This window comes from Engystomops pustulosus, chromosome 5 (assembly GCF_040894005.1).
Source record: "Engystomops pustulosus chromosome 5, aEngPut4.maternal, whole genome shotgun sequence".
NCBI lineage: Eukaryota > Metazoa > Chordata > Amphibia > Anura > Leptodactylidae > Engystomops > Engystomops pustulosus.
Window position 1 is genome coordinate 149,817,734 of NC_092415.1, and position 19,593 is coordinate 149,837,326.

General features: G+C 42.5%; 1 protein-coding gene across 1 annotated transcript in view; it reads left to right on the forward strand.

Annotated features, from left to right (window-relative positions):
- Positions 1-19,593, forward strand: part of CNTNAP2 (contactin associated protein 2) — a 1,040,519-nt gene that overhangs the window by 530,233 nt on the left and 490,693 nt on the right. The window contains exon 9 of the mRNA XM_072153374.1: positions 887-1,036. Coding sequence (XP_072009475.1) covers positions 887-1,036 — 150 coding nt within the window. The remainder of the gene's footprint in view (positions 1-886; positions 1,037-19,593) is intronic.

The following is a 19,593-nucleotide window of genomic DNA, read 5'->3' on the forward strand; positions in this document are numbered from 1 at the left end:
GAAGTGGAAACTTTTATTTTTTCAACATGTTCCCAAACTTTAAAGGGGTTGTCCACTTTCTGCAGTAATTGATATGGTTTGTATAAGGAAAAGTTATACCATTTTCCAATATGCTTTCTGCATCAATTTCTCACAGTTTGTTTTAGATCTCTGCTTGTTGTCCTGCTTTAGAAAGCTTCTTTGTTTACTTCCAGTGGATAGAAATCTGTCCATGGTCATGTGATGTCACACAGGTGCACGCTTCAATATATCAAACGGCTGATTACTCTCTTTGATAATAACAGCTCATACACCAGCATGTCCATCACAAGACCAAGGAGATTTCTATCCACTGGAAGCAGAGATCTCGGAAACCATGAGGAATTGATACAGAAAGAATATTGCAAAATTCTATAATTTTCCTTACACAAACCATATAAATTATTTGCTGGAAGTGGACAACCCTATTTACTTTATGCATCCATTAATAGATTCCAGATAGCAGGGGATTTCCACTGTAGCCACAACCATTCCCAGGCAGTCAGTCAGGTTTAGCACCAGACTGTCTGTGTGTCAGACAGGTGCTAGACTGTCTGCTCAAGTCCAAGACCTCCCACCAGACTGTAGAGAGCCTAATTAGCATACTGAGAGGTGAAAATAACATCATTCATTTCTCTCGAACAGTGGGAGCCAGAGTAAAACTTTCCAATATTCCACAATCAGTGGAGCTCTATGTGCAATTGTAAGTGCCTTTTATACAATTGTTTTATATAAGAGAGAAAATATAACATTTATTATAGAAATAAATTCAAACTAAATTACAATATGCCAATCTAATTTATGCCATCAATATCATAGATGAATATTTTTGATAATTTTTCTTTTTTTTTCGCTTTTCTATTCACAGGTTCTGTCCTCAATGATGGACAGTGGCATGAAGTGCGATTCATGGCTGAAGAGAACTCTGCAATGTTAACCATCGATGGGGATGAAGCTTCCTCAGTCAAGACAAATAGTCCTCTTCAATTCCGAACTGGAAGTCGATATTTTTTTGGAGGTAAGATTTAATTTATTATTTAGGGATTAGAGTAAAGAATTGTGGTTCTCACAATCCTGGGGGAATTTAGCTATGCCTATTCATGTCCTAAAAGAAACTGTGCTAGCTAATTTGGTTGTAGGCAGTGTGGTGGAGCCAAGTGGTTAGGACACAGGATTAAAAATTGGGAACCTAATCCCAACAATAAAACCCTAGTCAGGTAACATATACCATGGCTACCTTTTTCTAAATCGGCCTCAGAATCAGAAATTGGATACTTTTCAGTGGAATAGGGAGTAATCAAATAAAAGACATCTTTATGAATGATACTTCCTATTCCAAACTTTGTAAAGTATCCAATTTCTGTTTCTGGCTCCAATCCAGCACACAAAATCTGACTGTTGGGCAGTCAAATCTTTAAAAAAAAATCAAAGCTTTGTACATAGAGTACCTCAGATATGCCTACACCTTTAGGGTTTGGGTACAAGGGCTCTCATGTATCTAGTAAAGCTACCTTAGAGGGCATCATCTCACCTTGTATTTCCCTTCTCTTTTTTATAGTAACATTTATTTTTATACTATAAATTCATATTTCTTAACTATTAGAGATTGAAGTTTGAGGCCAAAAGGCTCCCATGGGTTCTTGTCTGTCAGTGGTTTGAGGAAACTATTTCCATAGATTATTTGTTCCCTAAGTGTATAAGCCAAGTTGGCTGAGAGATTACAAATTGTGCACAGTTCCTATTAATAATATGACCTAAAAAATTCAAGCATTTTTGTCATAATTGAATTTCAATTTATCTGTACTAGGCTGGTAAAGTCCTGGTGAGCAGTTCAGCAATATGTCCTTTACAAAATACACAATAGCAAATGATAATTTTAAATGTTAATGTATGAGCTATAGGCATGTTGTATTTTCCATAATTATGGGATATGCATGTCTAATGATAAAATTAATAAACTGACAATATGATTTAATGTGCTAAAAAAATGCTTAAAATGCCATGAAGACTTGAACACACATTAAAAAGTCATCAATGGTCATCAATGATTTTCTTAACAACTAACCAAATCATGAAAAGAATTATAATAATAACGTTAATATAAATATGTAATAGGAAATTTAAAAAAAAATAAATATATGCAACACAAAACTGTTTAAAGGTTTACACACATATATTAAGGGAGCTAGGAATGGACGAAGGAATTCATACATTTTTAATTTAATCCCCAGCGTTGGTTCTTTTAGTATGAAAAGGAATAAAACATTGAACATTTTCCCATGCTTAGAATATTTTGAGGCAGAAAAGAAACAGACAATATATTCCCAGATATACAAACCATATTTTCCATTCAAATACATAATAAAGTAAGGCCTGCCAGACTATTGTAATTTCTTTTTTGTGAAATATGTCTTAACTATTTCCTTAGATGAATGCTCTTCAGATTGGGGCACAGAAATAACAGCATTTACATGTAAATGAAAGCACCTGCAGAGTATGCAAAGAGATGAAATATTTTGTGACTGTCACTAAGTCTATTCTTGCTCAGTGTCCTGAAGAGAAAATTGACAACTACTTGTTTAAGCTTTGAAAAATGAATTAATAATTTAAAATGCCATAACACCCTATACGTCGTAGCACTCTACAGAAAAAGTACTTGACTAAAGGTTTTGAAAAGTTTGAATCAATATTCACTCTCAGGAGTCTTAAATCTAGACCATGTTGTACTTTCTTTTGTAGTTGAAGTTTGCGTTTAGCGGAACTGCGTGGCATTTAAAAGATATTTCCATATGAATTTTTAATTAATTTAATAAAATGTGGCCATGAATAAAATCTTTGTCTAAAGTTGAGCTCACTTGCTTCTTTCACATCTAGAAACATTCTTCATGCAGAGCTCGCTTGTGATGCTTCTTTTATATAAATTCTAACATGGTGTTCAACAATTATGTCCAGCTAAGCTCTTGTACATATGCATTGTGTATGATGGATTTTAGAAGGAAGCAAATAAAGCCCACTTTTTTATCCAAAATATTAACCCCTTTCTGCCAATTCCCTTTTTCCATTTTCTGCTCTCCATCTTTAAAAGTCCATTACTTTTTATATTATGCAGTGTACAGAGCTATGTGAGGGATTGTCTTTCATGTAATATTTTGTAGTACTTATATATCGTGCACTGGGAGTCTGGCAAAAAATTTCTAAATCCAGTGCAATTGACATTTACACCATTTTTTTATGTTCATTGTTTTACGGCTTTCCCTGTACATTCGAAATGATATCTACCCTTTATTCCTTGAGTTCGTATGGTCATGGAGATACCAAATTTATATAGATTTTATTAGGTTTTAATGGATTATTAAAATGAAGTGTAATTTTCTGTGACACGAGCAGATATTTTAATTGGGGACTTTATGACCTTCACTTTTTATTCAAAATTTGATGTATCATAAAATGATAAAGTACTGTCAATTCAAACATTTTGCCACTATTTTCCTCCAGAAGGTTCAAAACATGCAATAATCATTTATAGATTTTGATAGATTGGGATTTTAATATTTTAACCCTGGGGGTTTTATCTCTCCTAGCACAAACTGCATTATTACAGTATTGCATTGTATAGAGATATAGGTATTGATCTGTAACACCGGCACACTGTTTCAAATCATGTGCAGTGACCAGCCTTGGAGTCTCTTAGATAGTCTAGGCTGTCATGGGAATGGATTGCCTAATTTTATTATGCGGTTACTGGGGCGTGGAGTAGCCGCATCTGAAGTTACACGAGGCGGCTACTCCACACCCCAATAGCCTCTTTTCTCCTCCTACTCACCATCTTCGGCGCGCAGCTGCTCGTAGCTGTGCGCCCTCGTCCGACGATCCTGCAGTCTGTGCATGCGCAGAACAGCAGGCCCGCGCCTGCGCGGTCACTGCTCCGAAGCCGGGGCTGCACATGCATGGCGGCGGCGACATGGCGGCAGCATGGCGGCGACAGATGGGCCGAGTTCCATTATGTATCTGGGGAAACACCCGAAAATTCTGCCTGACACAGCTCGTTTGATAAGGGGACGATGTATGGAGGCAGTAAAGTAGTAGTAGATTAAAAGTGCTGCAGTTAAAACTATGTTAGTTGGAACTTAGGATGGAGCTGGGGGTCCGCTGCCAGGCGAGCTTTCTCCTGTCCAAGCCCCGGCCTCTCGGCTCCTCCCCACCCAAAATGGGCCTGGGGGCCAGAAGCGTTTACTTTGAAAAAATTATAATTCTAAGAACCTTTTGTATAAGATCAAGTATAGTACTGTTCTTATAAGTAATTGGCTTGGTTATGGCGGTTATTCAGGTTGAGCTTCTTTCACCTGGTGGAGAATGGAAATCCTGAGAAATCCAGGCTTTATTCATCTTGATAAGCGTCAGCCTGTCAGCGCTGTCAGTCGACATGTGTGTACGCTTATTGGTGATGATGTCACCAGCTGCACTGAAAACCCGCTCAGACAACACGCTAGAGGCAGGCTAGGCAAGAACCTCCAGTAGTTGTAGGGAGCTGTGTGATCATTTAGGACGATGGCATGGTCAGCTACGTACTCCATCACGATCTTTCTGTAAAGATCAGCCCTACTCTGCCGAGACTGGGGACAGGTGACAGTGTCTTGCTGGGGTGATATAAAACTGGCAAAAGCCTTGTAAAGCGTACCCCAGCCAGTGCTGGATAAGCTGCCTGCTCGCCTACTCTCCCTCGCTACTTGTCCCGCAGAAGTAAGCCCTCTGCCGCTAGCGTTGTCAGAAGGGAAATACTGTTTCAGCTTGTGCACCAGGGCCTGCTGGTATTCATGCATTCTCACACTCCTTTCCTCTCCAGGGATGAGAGTGGAAAGATTTTGCTTGTACCGTGGGTCCAGGAGAGTGAATACCCAGTAATCGGTGCTGGAATAAATTCTTTGAACGCGAGGGTCACGGAATAGGCAGCCTAGCATGAATAGGCACCAGAGTCCCAACACGCAAGAATTCACTCCCCTCACTGGCCTGACTGTCCATTTCCTCCTCCTCCAACTCCTCTTCTTCTGCCCATGCACGCTGAACAGTGAAGGACTGAGCAATGCTCCCCTCTTGTGTCTCGCCAACATTCTCCTCCTCTTCCGCCTCATCCTCCTCCACCTCCTCTGATATGCGCTGAGAAACAGACCTGAGGGTGCTTTGGCTATCAACAAGGGAATCTTTTTCCCCCATCTCTTGTGACGAGCGCAAAGCTTCCGACTTCATGCTGACCAGAGAGTTTTTCAACAGGCCAAGCAGCGGGATGGTGAGGCTGATGATGGCGGCATCGCCACTGACCATCTGTATTGACTCCTCAAAGTTACTCAGCACCTGACAGATATCAGACATCCACGTCCACTCCTCATTGTAGACTTAAGGAAGCTGACTGACCTGACTACCAGTTCTGGTGGAAGTTGACATCTGGCAGTCTACAGTCGCTCTGCGCTGCTGGTAAACTCTGAATAACATGGTTAATGTTAACAGTCGGTGAGCGGGCAGTTGGAGGCGGCGCTGTGCTGCCCTGAGAGTGGCAGCATCTGTGCTGGACTTCCTGAAATGCGCACAGATGCGGCGCACCTTCGTGAGCAAATCAGACAGATTGGGGTATGTCTTGAGGAACCGCTGAACTATGAGATTTAACACATGGGACAGGCACAGTCTGCATCGTGATGCCCTGTATTAGCTCTTGGGCGGTGTGCCTTTTATCGCCTAGGCTCAGCAGTTTGAGCACCGCCTGCTGTCGCTTAGCGACGGCACTGCTGCTGTGCCTAGAGCTACCGACTGATGGCACCATGCCCACGGATGGTAATTCAGAGGAGGAGGTGGAGGAAGGGTGGGAGGAGGAGGAGGCATAGTAGGCCTTTGAGACCTGGACTGAGGTAGGCCCCGCAATCCTCGGCATCGGCAGTATATGACCAGCCCTAAGGTCAGACTCGGTCCCAGCCTCCACCAAGTTAACCCAATGTGCCGTCAGCGATATATTGTGGCCCTGCCCAGCATCACTCGTCCACGTGTCCGTGGTCAGGTGGACCTGGTCAGAAACGCGGTTGGTCAGGGCACGGATGATGTTGTCTGACTCGTGCTGGTGCAGAGCTTGGACGGCACATCGGGAAAAGTAGTGGCTGCTGGGGACCGAATACTGAGGGACGGCCGCTGCCATGAGGTTGCGAAAGGCTTCGGTCTCTACCAGCCTATAGGGCAGCATCTCCAGGCTGAGTAATTTGGAGATGTGGACGTTGAGGGCTTGGCCGTGTGGGTGGCTTGCACTGTATTTTCTCTTGCGCTCCAGCGTCTGGGGTATAGACAACTGAACGCTGCGCATAGAGACATTGGTGGATGTTGTGGAGGATCGTGGAGGCGAAGGTGTGTTTTTCACATGGGAGCTGTTTGGGCTGGGGTCCTGGGCAGGGGCTAACTAGCAGAGGCAGCAGATGACACAGGGGAAGGAGCAGTGGTGTGCCCGCCCGGAGGTGAACGGCCTTGCTTCCATTGAGTAGGGTGTTTAGCATTCATATGCCTGCGCATACTGGTGGTGGTTAATCTGGTAGTGGTGGAACCCCTGCTGATCCTGGTGTGGCATAGGTTGCACACCACAGTCCGTCGGTCATCCGGTGTTTCTTTAAAGAACCTCCAGACTTCCAAAAATCTAGCCCTTGCCACAGGAGCTTCACTACGTGAAACATTTGGCACTGGTGCACCAGCTCTGGCCCTGCCTCTCCGTCTGGCCCCACCACTGCCTCTTCAAACCTGTTCTCGTCGAGGACTTGCCTCCGTCTCAGAAGCACTGTGTTCACCTGGTCTATCAACCCAGCTTGGGTCTGTCACCTCATCATCCTCCGATCCCTCAGTCTGCTCCTCCCTCGGACTTCCTGCCCTGACAACAACTTCATCACTGTCTGACAACCGTGTCTCCTCATCGTCGGACACCTCTTTACACACTTCTTCCACTACGTCAACAATGTCATCATCACCCACAAACTTCGACCGGTGGAAAACCTGGGCATCGGGAAAGAGCTCAGCAGCAACCGGACAAGTGGTTTTTGACTGTGGGAAGGGTCCAGAAAACAGTTCCTCAGAGTATGCCGGTTCAAATGTCAAATTTTCCTGGGAGGGGGCAGACTGGGGGGAAGGAGGCTGAGGTGGAGGAGCTGGAGGAGTGCTGATTTCGGTGACATGGGTGGACTGCGTGGAAGACTGACTGGTGGAAAAATGGCTAAAAGCATTGTCCGCAATCCACGACATCACCTGTTCGCACTGTTCTGGCCTCAACAGTGCTCTACCACGAGTCCCAGTAACTTGAGACATGAACCTAGAGAGTGTAGCTCTGCGGCGTTCCCCTGCTCACTCATCAGCAGGTGGTGTCTCACCCCGCCCAGGACCCGGCCTCTGAACCCTGGAGTAGTTGGACGCCCACGCCCTCGTCCAAACCCCTAATAAATTGTCCCACTTAGGTGTTTGAGATGGATATGTGTGTCACTAAGAACTTAATAGAACGTTTGCAAGTCTCCCCGCAAATTCGTCACAATATGGTACTAGCTACTAGTGCCAGCAAGCCCAGCCACAAGCAAAGAAAAAAATATTCTAGCCCTAACAAGGGCTGTTGGGTTCTTGTAGACTCACTCCTGCCTAACAGTAAGCTAATATAACACCCTAACGCTATCCCTGCAGCAGCAGCAGCTCTCTCAGCAACGGCATCCAGGCAGAGAATGATGTGAGCAGCGCGGGCAGAGGCCAGTCTATTCCAGGGTCACCTGATCTGGCCAGCCAACCACTGCTATCGACGTGTAAGTGTGCCACGTGATTCTGGGTGGAGTGCAAAGTCTCCTGGCTTGTGATTGGCTCTGTTCCTGGCCGCCAAAAATTAAAACGGCGGGAGATGCCATTTTCTTGAGCTGGCGAAATATTCGTCCGAGCAACGAGCAGTTTCGAGTACGCTAATGCTCGAACAAGCATCAAGCTCGGACGAGTGTGTTCACTCATCTCTAATCCAATCCCTTACCTTCTTTGGTTGAACTTAATAGACATGTGCCTTTTTTCAACCGTATAAACTATGATACATGAACCATATAGTTGGTTTCTTTATGGATTCCTTTGCTAATTACATGTTCGAGTTCTGAAACTGACACAAGGTCGACCCACAAAAGCTTGAGTATTTCTACTTAGGCTTAAAATAGCTACTATACATTTAATTCCCCTTTTAAGAAAAAGAGTAAAATGAACTTGTATATTTTGGCAGGAACATCTTATGTGTATAAAAGTCTTCTATGTCAGGAAGTCCAGATTACTCTGCCAACAGCTATTAAAGGTACAATATAAAAAAGAAGAGTAAACACTCAGGAAAACAATATGATAACGATATAATACCTATGATCAGTAGAATTTAATCATCACAATCCTAGGGACACATGTGATTCAATTATATGTCTTTAAATCTACCTTTCCAAGATCTATGATTAACTTCTTTGTAATTTTAAATCTATCTAAAATCTAGTATCAAATTCTGATGCAGGACATTCTTTTTTGGGTATAGTTTTAGATGTAGCAGCTGTGTGAGAGCGTTACTTTATAATTATCATTAGTGATGAGCGAGTATACTCGTCCGAGCTTGATGCTCGGTCGAGTATTAGCATACTCGGACCGGCTCGTTGCTCGGACGAGTATTTGCCCTGCTCGATAACGAGCATTTAATTAAAAAAAAAGAAGTGAAGAACAATAAAAAAATACAATTAAAACATTTAATTTAATCGTTTAATTGAAGAAAACAGTGAAATAACACAGTGCAGAATAGATTGCAGATGTTCGGGAACATCTGCGATCTGTTCCGGAGACACGCGTGCAGAACGGTGTTCTCCACAATAGTATTTGAAGAACAATATGTGTAGAGAACAACTTGCAGATGTTTGGCAACATCTGCAAGTTGTTCTCTACACATATTGTTCTTCAAATACTATTGCGGAGAACACCGTTCTGCACGGGTGTCTCCGGAGCAGATCGCAGATGTCCCGGAGACACGCGTGCAGAACGGTGTTCTCCGCAATAGTATTTGAAGAACAATATGTGTGAAGAACAACTTGCAGATGTTTCCAAACATCTGCAAGTTGTTCTCTACACATATTGTTCTTCAAATACTATTGTGGAGAACACCGTTCTGCACGCGTGTCTCCGGAACAGATTGCAGATGTTCCCGAACATCTGCAATCTGTTCTGCACTGTGTTATTTCACTGTGCTCGGTCAGTTTGTCATTTTACTGAAAAATGCTCGGGTCTCCCATTGATTTCAATGGGGCTCGTTACTCGAAACGAGCACTCGAGCATCGGGAAATGTTCGGTTCGAGTAACGAGCACCCGAGCATTTTAGTGCTCGCTCATCTCTAGTTATCATATATACTGTAGTTACATAGTGCACACAATCATTATTAAAAATTTAGTTCCGTTCTGTGAATATTTTACAAAGTGTGAAAGAACAAAAGCAAAGGCTTCCTTTTAAGCCACTAATTTCTTTCATCTCCTGTCACAACAATGTTCAGCACTGAGCTGTTATACATGGAGCTGAATGTGGAAGCTTGGATTGATAGTCGGGGACTTACATAAAGAATAAATAATGCTTCACAGGGGCAGAAGCTCTCTTCTATGGATGAGTTTATTTGTTTATTCAGCTATACTGTGATTGGTAGTGGATTTCCTTATAAGTCAGTTTACTCTTCATTTCACCTAATGAATATTACAGAATGTGTACTGGCTGGAAAATCATTCTTCATTGTAATATACAAATAATGTAATTTTAATTCTCCTGCCCAAGACATAGGCATCAAATGATCAATCAAAATTTACCTGACCGTACTTTAGTCTTGGAAGCACGATGCCCAGAACTAATAGTTATATTTTCATGATAACAAGTATTGTTTAATTTTAAACATCTTGAAAGGTGTGGCAAAGATATTTTAGAATTTTTTTTCAATGTATTTGTAATAATGGCTCGGGGATACAGGGGCAACAAACCAGACAGTGAGCCCTAAGTCTGAGCCCCCCAATGCTGTCACCTGCCTACTTGCCTCCGGTATCCTATTGATACGGGACAACCACGAAGACGATCCCTTCCTAGGCCACAGTGCAGACAAAGAACACGACAAACAAACAATACACACAGGTAGCGAAGTCAGGTAAACCGGGTCACAACGGAGAGAGCAATATATAAGCAGAATCAGAAAGCGAAAGCCGAGGTAAGTAACGAAAGCCAAAGTCAGAATGCCAGAGAAGTCAATATAAGAACAAAACGCTGAAAGGACTGGGGAGCTGAGAATACGAGTATTACCAGCGCTGGGAACCCTGTGCTGGGAAGTAATATAGGTGACTGGGGAACCTCCCCTCAAGGTGACTGGAGGAGAGATCTGTCATTCACAGCAGGCTAACTGTTGCTAGACTGCAGGGAAACGGGTGTGGTGCAACAATCAACCCTGCAGCAATCTCAGTCCCAGTTCACACACAGGAACACTGAACAACCTCAACGCCTTCTAAGCCGCATACCGCGGACAGAAGACGATACAGGCAAAGACGTAACAGTACCCCCCCTTTTATGAGGGGCCACTGGACCCTCACTATTCCCACCTGGTTTAGAAGGATTTTGGCAGTGGTATGTGTTGAGGAGACGTGAAGCATGGAGATCTTTACCAGAGACCCAGGTACGATGTTCCGGGCCATAACCCTTCCAATGGACCAGATATTGGACAGAGTTTTGTACCCTGCGGGAATCCAAAATCTTTTCTACCTCAAACTCTAGTTCACCTTGGACCACCACAGGAGCTGGTGGTTTAGTCACGGGTAACACGGGAGGGATATATTTTTTCAGAAGAGATTTGTGAAAAACATTATGAATGCGAAGAGAGCTAGGTAATTGTAACCTAAAAGAGACGGGATTAATAATTTCGTTAATCGTGTATGGCCCAATAAATCGAGGAGCAAATTTCCCAGATGGCACTCTGAGACGCAAATTTCTTGTAGATAGCCACACTCGTTCCCCCACATTATATTCAGGACCGGGAGATCGTTTTTTATTAGCCTGACGCCGTTGGGTATCTTGGGCTTTCACCAGGTTCGACAGAACCCGTGCCCAGACTGAGCTCAGCCTTTGGAACGTTGCTTCAGCGGAAGGGTTAACAGACTCAATGTCTTGGCAGGACGAAAACTTTGGGTTGAACCCGTAATTACAAAAGAACGGCGACATTTTAGATGAGGTACTAACCCTGTTGTTTAAGGCAAATTTGGCGATCGGGAGAAAGGATCTCCATTTCTCCTGGTTATCGGAAATAAAGCATCTTAAAAACTGTTCAAGCGATTGGTTGAGTCTCTCTGTCTGCCCATTAGTCTCAGGATGGAAAGCGGAAGAAAACGAAAGAGAGATTCCCAATTGACCACAAAATTCTCTCCAGAATTTAGAGACAAACTGTACCCCCCGATCAGAGACAATATTTTCTGGTATACCATGAAGACGCAAAATATTGTTTATGAACAATGAGGCCAATAATTTAGCACTGGGTAATTTCCTGAGGGGTACTAAATGACACATTTTCGAGAATCGGTCACAAACCACCCAAATGACAGTTTTCCCTTGAGAGACAGGTAAGTCAGTTATAAAGTCCATGGAGATATGAGTCCAGGGTTTTTTAGGCAGAGGGAGAGGTTGGAGAAGTCCCTCTGGTACTCTTCTGGGCACCTTAGACCTGGCACATATATCACATGCTGCTACGAACTCCTGAACGTCACGTGACCACGAGGGCCACCAGTACAACCTTTCTAAGAGATACTTAGTGCCGGCAATACCAGGATGTCCGGCGAGCACAGAACAATGGATCTCCTCCAAGACCCGGAGCCGAAGATTATATGGCACAAACAATTTACCCATAGGAAGATTACTAGGCGCAAGATCTTGAAAGTTCGAGATAGCGGTGGCGAGGTCATGGTCAATAGCAGATAACACAATACCAGGCGATAGAATCTTATCTGGGACAACCTCTGGGGTATTGTCGTTACCAAAGCTACGTGATAGAGCATCAGCTTTGATATTCTTAGTGCCTGGACGGTAAGTAACAACAAAATTAAAACGAGTAAAGAAGAGTGCCCAGCGAGCTTGTCTGGGGGACAGTCGTTTAGCATTATCTAAGTATAACAGGTTCTTATGGTCAGTAATCACAGTTATGGGATCTTTAGCTCCTTCTAGGAAGTGTCTCCATTCCTCGAATGCCCATTTTATGGCCAAAAGCTCTCTGTTACCCACATCATAATTATGTTCGGCAGAGGAGAACTTCCTGGAGAAGAAAGCTACAGGTTTTAGGTTAGTGAGAGACTTTGATCCCTGAGATAACACTGCTCCCACCCCTACTTCGGATGCATCAACTTCAACTACAAAAGGGTGATTCAAATCAGGTTGAGTCAAAACTGGCGCGGTTACAAAACATCTTTTAAGCTGTGCAAATGCTTGCTCCGCCTCTGGAGTCCAATTGGTCAGATCAGCACCCTTTTTAGTGAGATCCGTCAACGGCTTAGCCACAACAGAAAAATTCTTAATAAATTTGCGGTAATAGTTGGCAAACCCTAAAAACCGCTGAAGGGCTTTAAGAGTGTTGGGATGTTCCCATTTCTCGATAGCCGTGACCTTGAGTGGATCCATACAAAAAGATTTAGGGGTGATGATATAACCCAAAAAAGTAATCTTTTGGACCCCAAACAGACATTTAGACAACTTAGCACATAAGGAATTCTTACGTAATCTAGAGAGAACATCCCTGATCTGTCGGATATGGGTTGACCAGTCAGGGGAAAAAATCAGAATATCATCCAGATAGACTACCACATAATGACCCAGGATATCACGAAAAATATCATTCACAAATTCTTGAAATACTGCTGGTGCATTACACAACCCGAAGGGCATCACACAATATTCAAAGTGTCCTTCGGGGGTATTAAAAGCAGTTTTCCACTCGTCCCCCTTTTTGATGCGAATCAGGTTGTAGGCCCCACGGAGGTCAATTTTGGAGAACCAGCGGGCACCCACCACCTGGTTAAGCAAATCAGGGATAAGAGGAAGTGGGTATTGGTTTTTGACAGTGATGTTATTCAGTTCACGGTAATCAATACAGGGTCTAAGTCCACCATCTTTTTTCCCAACAAAGAAAAAACCAGCCCCCATAGGGGAATTCGAGGATCGTATATGACCCTTTTGAAGGCTCTCTTGTATATACTCTCGCATAGCCTCTCGTTCTGGGGAAGACAAATTAAAAATCCTTCCCTTGGGATATTTAGACCCGGGAATGAGATCGATCCCACAGTCATAAGGCCTATGTGGAGGCAGGGACTCGGCAGTCTTTTTATCAAAAACATCAGAGAAATCAGAGATAAATTCAGGCAGAGTTTCTTCCTCTGACTGACATTCAGAGAGGACCAGCGTATAACAATGGGAGGAACACAGCGGATCCCATTTAACCAGTTCTCCAGTGGTCCAATTAAATACAGGATTGTGTACAGACAACCATGGAAACCCCAAAATGACATCAGCGGACAAGTTTTTTAAAACAAAAAACACTACCCGTTCGGTGTGGATAGCACCAACCTGCATGGTTATCTGTGGAGTTCTGAAACAAACTCTACCCCCCCTTAAAGGGGTAGAATCTGCCCCCACAACCAGGACAGGAGGATTCTGGTTAACCAACTCCAGCCCTAGGGCTGAAACAAAAGCAGAGTCAATAAAATTAGCAACGGATCCAGAATCAACCATAGCTTGTCCAAATATAGACTTATCTTTAGCAAACAGAGACACTGGCAACAAAATTTTAGATACAGAGTCGGAAGATACCTGTGCGCCTAAGTGACACTCCCCATTACCACTCAGGCGCTGAAGTTTTCCGCCTGTGGCCTGGGTCTGGTAGGGCAGCCTCTCAGGAAGTGTCCAGATTCACCGCAGTAAAAGCAAAGACGATTCTTCTGGCGATGCTCTTTCCGGGTTTTGGCTCTCGCCGTGCCCAACTGCATAGGTTCTTGTTCAGATATAGGAGAGACAGAGTTTTTAGGAGAAAGTAAAGGTGACCCGGAGGAGTGACTCGCATCTACTCTATCTTTTCGTCTGTCCCGTAGGCGACGATCAATGCGGACTGCTAAGGCCATGGTTTGCTCCAGTGAGTTTGGATCAGGATGACCAATCCAGGCATCCTTTACAGGTTCTGACAGGCCTTTTCTGAAGAGGGCTTTCAAGGACGGTTCACACCAGTTCAAGGTTACGCAGTGTTTGCGGAATTCCATGCAGTATTCCTCCGCAGAGCGGGTACCCTGCGAAAGAGACAGCAAACTGGACTCCGCAAGCCCAACATGATCGGGTTCTGAGTATATGGCCCCCAAGGATTGAAAAAAGCGTTCCAAAGAGGACCACTCCTCTGCGGCTGGAGGTAGTTTCAGGGCCCATGCCTGGGGATCCCCCTGGAGTAAGGAAATAACCACCCCTACCATTTGAGTTTGGGAGTATAACGGGTTAACCCGAAAATAAAGCAAACAGGATTCCCTGAAAGTCTCAAATTTCTCTCTATCACCTGAGAATCGATCCGGGAGTAACATTTTTACCTTGCTAATACTGGGGAGTGGAGGTTGCGGAGCAGCAGGAGACGTGGCAGGGGTCTCTGCTCTAAACTGAGTTAGAACATGGACCTGGTTAGCCAGATCAGCCACAATGCCTGCTAGGCCTTCCATGCGATGCACAAGATCCGGGACGGAGCTCATCCTGGCGGGTCCGGGAGACGTAGCAAACTAAGGATTTTTAATGGGCTGGTAATAATGTAATAATGGCTCGGGGATACAGGGGCAACAAACCAGACAGTGAGCCCTAAGTCTGAGCCCCCCAATGCTGTCACCTGTCTACTTGCCTCCGGTATCCTATTGATACGGGACAACCACGAAGACGATCCCTTCCTAGGCCACAGTGCAGACAAAGAACACGACAAACAAACAATACACACAGGTAGCGAAGTCAGGTAAACCGGGTCACAACGGAGAGAGCAATATATAAGCAGAATCAGAAAGCGAAAGCCAAAGTCAGAATGCCAGAGAAGTCAATATAAGAACAAAACGCTGAAAGGACTGGGGAGCTGAGAATACGAGTATTACCAGCGCTGGGAACCCTGTGCTGGGAAGTAATATAGGTGACTGGGGAACCTCCCCTCAAGGTGACTGGAGGAGAGATCTGTCATTCACAGCAGGCTAACTGTTGCTAGACTGCAGGGAAGCGGGTGTGGTGCAACAATCAACCCTGTAGCAATCTCAGTCCCAGTTCACACACAGGAACACTGAACAACCTCAACGCCTTCTAAGCCGCATACCGCGGACAGAAGACGATACAGGCAAAGACGTAACAGTATTTATATTAAAGAAGATCGGCAACCTTATTTCTCAACACAATTTCACATATGGAAACTCCATATACTTTATTAAATGTATCTCCTAAAGACTTATTGGGGCACACTTACTTACCCCTCCACTGGAGTTCACCAAAAGTGAATTGTCTAACCATAATCCACTGTTCCACAATTCACCAAGATCGTGTGCCCGGTTCACCATCTTTTAAACGATGCAAAGTGCATGGGGCTTTCAACACAATTTGAAAGCCCCACACTCAGTTCGAATCAGTCGGATTGTCCGACGACATGCCCCCCAATTTGTGTCGCATGGAAGCCAGCCCAGCTGCGCCAAAAATGATTGCGTGCACCATAATCCCAGCGGAGACACCAGTTAAATACCTGTCCAAGCCATACAGTCCCCGAAAAAGGCAAACAGTCCGACAAAAATGAGCAGTGCGACCCTTATTAAATGAGCCCGATTGTGTGTGTAGAGTATTTGAAAATCCATGTCCAAATGGCAGCTTTTAGAGTCAAATTATGAATGAGAAAGTTTAGCAACCAAAAATATTCCTAAGAGTTTTGGCAGGCTCTGACTTGCTTGACTCTGTGACTCTGTGATTCTATCGTCAGTCCTTTTTCAACAGACAAAAAGGACTTCAGCACACACCAGGGTTTGCTGATTAAAAACGTTTTTAACCCCTTAAGGACCAAGCCACTTGAGGGCTTTCTGGCCAAGTCTGATTTTTTAAAATTTGCCTTGTGTCACTATAAGGCCCATTCTACACTTGCGAGTGTGATGCAGGACGTGCTGCCGGGAACTGAACTCAGCATATAACCTTTGAATGTTTTAACAAATCCAGGGGGTTTTGCAATTGTTTTCTTGTGACACATTGTACTTCAAATTAGTTGAATAATTTGGATTATATCTTTTGCGTTTCATTATGAAATAAATTGTAAAATTTTCAAACATTTTGAAAGCTTGACAATTTTCAAACTTCTAAATTCTTAGCTTTTCAGGCAGATAGTCATACTACCCAAATAACTTCCTATCTAACATTTCCCAGATGTATACTTTATGTAAGCATGTTTTTTTATGCATCCTCTCATTTTTCTAGTATGTTATAGGCTTAGAATTTTGAGTCCTGTTTTTCACATCATTATGAAATTGGCTAAGCCTATATTTAGAAAGACCTGCTCAGTTTTAAAGAACTTTGAAAGGCATAAATAATAGCAATGCCCCTTACGTTATCCCATTATAGAAACCACACCCCTATATATACGAAAAAAAAACTTTAAGAAGTTTGTCAATGTTTTAGGAATTAAAACAAAATGGATGTGGAATTTACAATTTGTCATTTTTCTTGGAAGTATACCAATTTCTCCCCTTCTCCCCAGTATGCCAATATATGTGTTTATATATATGTATATATATATATATATATATATATATATATATATATATATATATATAGTATAAACTCGAGTATAAGCCGACCCGAGTATAAGCCGAGACCCCTGATTTTACCACAAAAAAATGGGAAAACCTATTGACTTGAGTATAAGCCAAGGGTGTAGTATACAGCCAGCTAGCCCCCTGTAGTATACAACCAGCCAGCCCCTGTAGTATACAACCAGCCAGCCCCTGTAGTATACAGCCTGTCCCAAGTAGTATTCAATCAGCCTGCCCCCAAGAAGTATACTGCCTGCCCCCATGAAGTATACAGCCTGCCCCCATGAAGTATACAGCCTGCTCCCATGAAGTTTCAGAATTTGGCGTCAACAACATGAAAGCATGGATCCATCCTGCCTTGTATCAACGGTTCAAGCTGGTGGTGGTGGTGTCATGGTGTGGGGAATATTTTCTTGGCACTCTTTGGGCCCTTTGGTACCAATTGAGCATCGTTGCAACGCCACAGCCTACCTGAGTATTGTTGCTGACCATGTCCATCCCTTTATGACCACAATGTACCCAACATCTGATGGCTACTTTCAGCAGGATAATGCGCCATGTCATAAAGCTGGAATCATCTCAGACTGGTTTCTTGAACATGACAATGAGTTCACTGTACTCAAATGGCCAGATCTCAATCCAATAGAGCATCTTTGGGATGTGGTGGAACGGGAGATTCGCATCATGGATGTGCAGCTGACAAGTCTGCGGCAACTGTGTGATGCCATCATGTCAATATGGACCAAAATCTCTGAGGAATGCTTCCAGCACCTTGTTGTATCTATGCCACGAAGAATTGAGGCAGTTCTGAAGGCAAAAGGGGGTCCAACCCGTTACTAACATGGTGTACCTAATAAAGTGGCTGGTGAGTGTATATGTATATATACATTGATGCAGAACTTGTGCCACAATTCATGAATCTGTCACACGCTGCACACTTAACAGACAAACTGCAGTTTGCCCTGTTTTTAGTAAATGTACCCTACTGAGTAAAATGCAGCTCACATAATCATGATATTAATTGTGTGCAAATATTTAGGTACATGGTCTTTGCTTCATTCTCTTAAATACTAAAATACTTTATTTTATTTTTTTTAAGATTGAATAAATCCCTTTAAGTATAGCGTTATCGACTGGAATCAATAAGTAAAATCTCTTCAACTATATTTTGATATACTTTCTTGTTTTGATATTTTCTTTTTTTCATTTTTTTATTCTCAGTGCATACTTTTCTGCGGCAACACTGGCCATGGCTTTATGAACCTTTAGTGTATTGTGTGATTGGTTTTCACTGCCAAGCTATTATATCAGAGTTTATTGATGTACAGTAATTCAACTTTGTGGTATGAATGGCTTGCCAATTCATTGTCACGTTATTGTCCATATCCTACCCATCTTTTTTTGACTTGTTAAACTTTCATAGAAACTTAAAAAAGAAAGAATATGGAAAAGCTGTTCAATTCTACTGTTATTTTCTTTGAAGCCAGATGACATGTTGTCATTTAATGAACTGAATAGTTATGTATATGATTAAACTATAATAATCTAGTAGAATGGTGTTTTTGTTCCTAGCCAACTGAAGGATCAACAAGCATCTTGTTAAATAACCAGAGGCTTTATATGCAGATTGAAAGACAGATGGCTGTGTCTAGCAGTAAGCCCTTTAAGATACTGCCCAGCATCAATTTATGTTTTTAAATTGCTTGGGATGATATTAAAAAGAGAGCCAAAGAATAAGAAATAGTCAAGAATATTATGAAATGGTAGACCAAATCTGTTCTTCTATTTATTTGCTTGTAATATTTCCTTATTGGTCACTCTTATTATACGAAACATACTGTAGTATTTATTTCCCTTAAGTCACTGTAAAATTATTGCTATTTTATACCATGAAAATGACATGAGAATTGCTTAATGTATATGTTTTAAATTGCAGTAATTCAAATCTGTATCAAACTTGATCAATGGTCATTGGTACCTGAATGTCCAGAAAAATATTTGCAGCTCTGTTATGCTCTTAAAATATCTTTGGACATATTCACATATTATCTTTACATAGTTAATTAATGACATTTGAGACTTTAACCTGATAGGATAGTATTAATTACATTTGTTTTGTTTATAAAATTATTCGGAAAATGAATACAATGTTGAATTCTTACATTTTTTACCTTTTTTCCAGTAAAGTTTTTTAATATACAATGAAATGGATTAAATCTTTACTTTGGTATATAAAGTTGTTTCATTCTTTTCTCTTCAGGAATATTTATGAACTTCAATATCTTAAGGTGTAGCTGGGAGTTGAACACATGTGTTTAACTTTCAGCTTTTACTTGCATTACCTCCAATCCCCCATTTTCCAGTACATGCATGCACCATGGTCTGCAATTATGTTTTGTTAATTGCAGGGACTCAAAAACTGAGCTCCTTCAATTGAAACAGGAAGCCAGTACATACTGACATCTAGGGTCCTATCACTTTACTAGTCTTGGTGTTTGATCCCAAACGTTTAACCCCTTATCAGTAGTGACCACAGAGTTTGGGGTGTTTTAAGTGCCAATCCCAAGAATCTTCTAGTCCCCTTCTAAGACAAAAGGTTAAAATATTGTAAAAATGTAAAAAAAAATCTAAATTAAAAACTAAACTCATTACCTTCCTTATTAAAAAAAACAATGAAATATTTTAAAAAAATAATTAAAAACCTCCTATATTTGGCTTCTTTTGAAACAC